Source organism: Phalacrocorax carbo, chromosome 4 (genome assembly GCF_963921805.1).
Source record: "Phalacrocorax carbo chromosome 4, bPhaCar2.1, whole genome shotgun sequence".
NCBI lineage: Eukaryota > Metazoa > Chordata > Aves > Suliformes > Phalacrocoracidae > Phalacrocorax > Phalacrocorax carbo.
In genome coordinates this window covers 50,096,356-50,099,577 of record NC_087516.1, presented here as the reverse complement: position 1 = coordinate 50,099,577, position 3,222 = coordinate 50,096,356, and the positions used below count along the sequence as shown (strand labels likewise).

General features: G+C 56.5%; 1 protein-coding gene across 1 annotated transcript; it reads right to left on the bottom strand.

The window, feature by feature from the left end:
- Positions 1-285: 285 nt before the first annotated feature.
- On the bottom strand, positions 286-1,702 carry CLDN23 (claudin 23). Its single transcript, XM_009514815.2, has one exon. It carries the CDS (start codon positions 1,402-1,404, stop codon positions 703-705), a length of 702 nt encoding a protein of 233 aa, XP_009513110.2. The 5' UTR covers positions 1,405-1,702; the 3' UTR covers positions 286-702.
- Between the last annotated feature and the right edge of the window lie 1,520 nt (positions 1,703-3,222).

Below are 3,222 nucleotides of genomic sequence, written 5' to 3'. Positions count from 1 at the left end.
GCTATTGATGAAAGGGGAAATATATGCTATTTTTTTTTTCCCTGTGACTTTTTTCCTCCCTGAGGTAGCTGTAGAGAAAACTCTTCCAGAGCAGATTTTGACCATGGGGAAAAAAGTCCTTGAGGAAGGTGCTATAAAAGTAAAAAGGGTACAAGTAACACTTTTACAGACTCTTCCTCCCTGCTTCAGCCAAAGCATGGTGGAGCTGGGTTAGCTGTGCCCACTGGCTCTCAGCCCAGCCCACCTGGCAGAAAGCCCATAACCATCCCTCAGCACAGACCCATTCCTCTTAATTTATTTTGCTCTTTGCACAGCCCTGAGTTGAGCAGGCATGTGGGAGGTGCTCCCTTCCACAATTCCCAACCCTGAAATCTACACAGTGCAAACCTGTACCTTGCTCACATGGGAACACCGGAGCTGCCTTTGTCCAAGCTGCTGCATGGTGCAGGAGGATGAGCTAAAAGCTGCATGGAGGGACTGGAGCCAGGTCTGGTCCTCGGCCTGGCACAGCTTTGGCACAGTTGTGGGCCCTGGAGCACACCGGGCATTTGAGGAGGTTGCAGAGATTCAAGCCAGGTCCTTGGTCTTGTTTGCAGCCTGCTCTGGGGTACCCCAAGAGAAGGGCATGGCTTGGAGGGGCAGGATCCAGCACTGCTCTCAGTGCCAGGCTGGCCCGTGCCCACTGCTGTCCCTGTGCTGGGGCTACAAGTCAGAGTCACAAGGCAGGCTCGTCCTCCAATGTCGTCCATCTCGCTCGTCTTCCAGCACGTCCCAGGGATTGCGGTAAGCGCCCGTGGTAGACCATGGCCCAGCCTCCATCACAGGGCTGGGGGGCAGTTTGGGGGCCCCCCGCTCCTTGCGGCAGTGGTGGAAGCTGAGGGCGAGAGCCAGTCCCCCCAAGATCTCCAGGCAGCTTCCCAAGTAGCTCAGCACCAAGCTGTAGCCTACAACCAGCGTGCTGCCAGCCGGTGCAGGCAGTGCCCACAGCTCATGGGTATACCAGGAGGCAGGTGCAAGGCTCAGTAGCCCTGGGAGGAGCAGCACAAGCCCTGCTATGCCAGCCAGCAGGTGCTGTGGCTCCTTCTGCCAGCAGCGAACCCCCAGGGCAGCTACCACCAAGCCCAGAGAGGTGAGCACCAGCGAGGTGGGCATCAGCCCTTGGGCCACCCGCACAGGCAGCTCTTCAAAGTAGCCCAGCTTATCAGCCTGGCTGCATTGGCGGACATGGCTGCTCTGCCGCTCACTGCATATATCCCAGAGGCCCTGCTCCAAGATGAGGTCAATGGGCTCATCAGGTATGAGGCTCACCTTCCTCCAGCTGGGTGCCAGTGTGCCTGTGAGCATCAGCAGGAGCCCACAGGGGCACAGCACCAGCCCCACGATCATCGCCGTTGGTGTCCGCATGCTGGGGAGGTGGGTGAAGCAGGCTCTAGCAGGTGGCCAAGCAGTGTTCCTGCTTGCCAGAGGCAGAGAGGTCCGTGGGGACTCCGGGAGAGGAGGGGCTTTGCTGCTGCTGCCTGTCACTTGGGCAGAAGAAGTGGCACTGGTGCCCCAGGGCTTCTAGGTGCAGGCAGAGGTATTCCTCGGTAGGGCAATCCTCCCAGGGCCCCCAGTACCGCGGGCAGCCCGTGGAGTGGTGCGAGCCACCGTCCTGGCTGTGCCCAGAGCTGTGGGGAGGTGCCAGCAGCAGGAGGAAGTGCAGGCAGGGAGGAGGCCAGTGCAGGCAGGGCTGGCGGGCACCCAGCCCGAGGGCTGTGGGAGGGAACAGCACCTTCCAGTGGTGCGGGAGCCTGCAGGAACCACCAAAGCTCTGGCTTCCGCTCTCCCCTTGCAGGTAGCAGGGCTGGGGTGCTGGGGGCAGACAGCTGTCTACAGGCTGCAGATGTCACTGGGACATCTCAGTGTCATGTTGGGGCTTGGTAGTGCTCAGTCCCTACTCCTCCCTGCTGGGGAAGCACCAGACCTGGTTATGGCTCACTTAAAGTGACTGAACTAATTTTACTATCAACTGAATTAATTTATGAAAATCATTAATTAAAATTATATGCTAGCAGCACTCTCAGTTGGTAAGGCCTCTGTGGTCCTCCCCAGGCCCAGGAGACTTTCCCAGCCCCCAACCTTCATCTTCTTGCTCTTTATCCCAGCAAGCAAAGTCCCTGTCTTTCAGGGACCGCTCTTGAGCGTAGCCTGGTTCTTCCCTTCCTAGGGTGTGCTCAGAGACCACCCACAGGCACAGTAGCCTCTCAGCGGAAAAAGTCCCTGGGATGTCCACTGAGAGAGGTATGGGAAGTCACCATATTTGAGAACCCCTTTTTGAGCCCCAGAAAGCACTGGTCTTGGGCCTTTTCAAATTTCCCTGAATTCCTGCCAGTCATGCTGAGCCCAAAAGAGGGCAGCATCCTCTGTGGATTAGTTTGGGATGAGCAGCTGCAGCTGATCTGGAGGGCTGATTGCATGTGTGCCCCACAGCATCTTTGCACTGCTGGTTTCATGGCCTTGGCCACCTGAAGGACTGGGTGGGTCTGTGCTGGACCAGCTGCTCCCTTCCCCACTCCTTTGTCCTACAGCTATTCCCTGAGTGTCCCCAAAGCCCTTCTGCTCTGTCAGTGACAGATGATTTTTGGGATGAGTTACAAAGCTGTTGATTGGTGGATCTCAGCCCAGTTGGAAGACAGGGGTGGCTTGGACTCAGCCCAAGGCTCATATCCCCAACCATGTCTGCAGGTCAGCAATGCTGACAGCCAGCTGTGTGTACCTCTAGACTGGGGATACCTGTCTTTGTCATATGCAGCTAGTATTTTGCTAAAATTTGCTAAAATTCAGCTGAGAAATTAAGCTAGGGGTTGCTGTTTCTCCTTCTGTCCTGTTAACTTTTTTAACCTTTTACCCTGCTCCAGCCGTTGACCTTGTGCCAGGCCACCCATTACTGCTCTTGGAGCTGTGGGTCCAACCAACACACCAGATGCTGCCTGCCTGATGCGTTGCCCAAGGCTGCCTTCTGCCATGGGACTCTCACCCCTGATGGGAACAGGTGCTGAAAGCCTGAAATCTTCTAGTCCTGACCCTTGTAGGAGGCTGTATTTTCATTTCCATTTTGACACAAGGTGGAGCTTGGCTGTGAGAAGATACAGCCCTCCTATGGGAGAGGGAAAGGGCTGGTAGCGAGCTGCGCGGCACAGTGGGCCTGGGTGCCATGGATGAGGGACTGTCAGTGCTGTTTGG

Bases quoted from the DNA above. Each gene is read 5' to 3' on its own strand.
- CLDN23 (XM_009514815.2), bottom strand. From the start codon at position 1,404: ATGCGGACACCAACGGCGATGATCGTGGGGCTGGTGCTGTGCCCCTGT.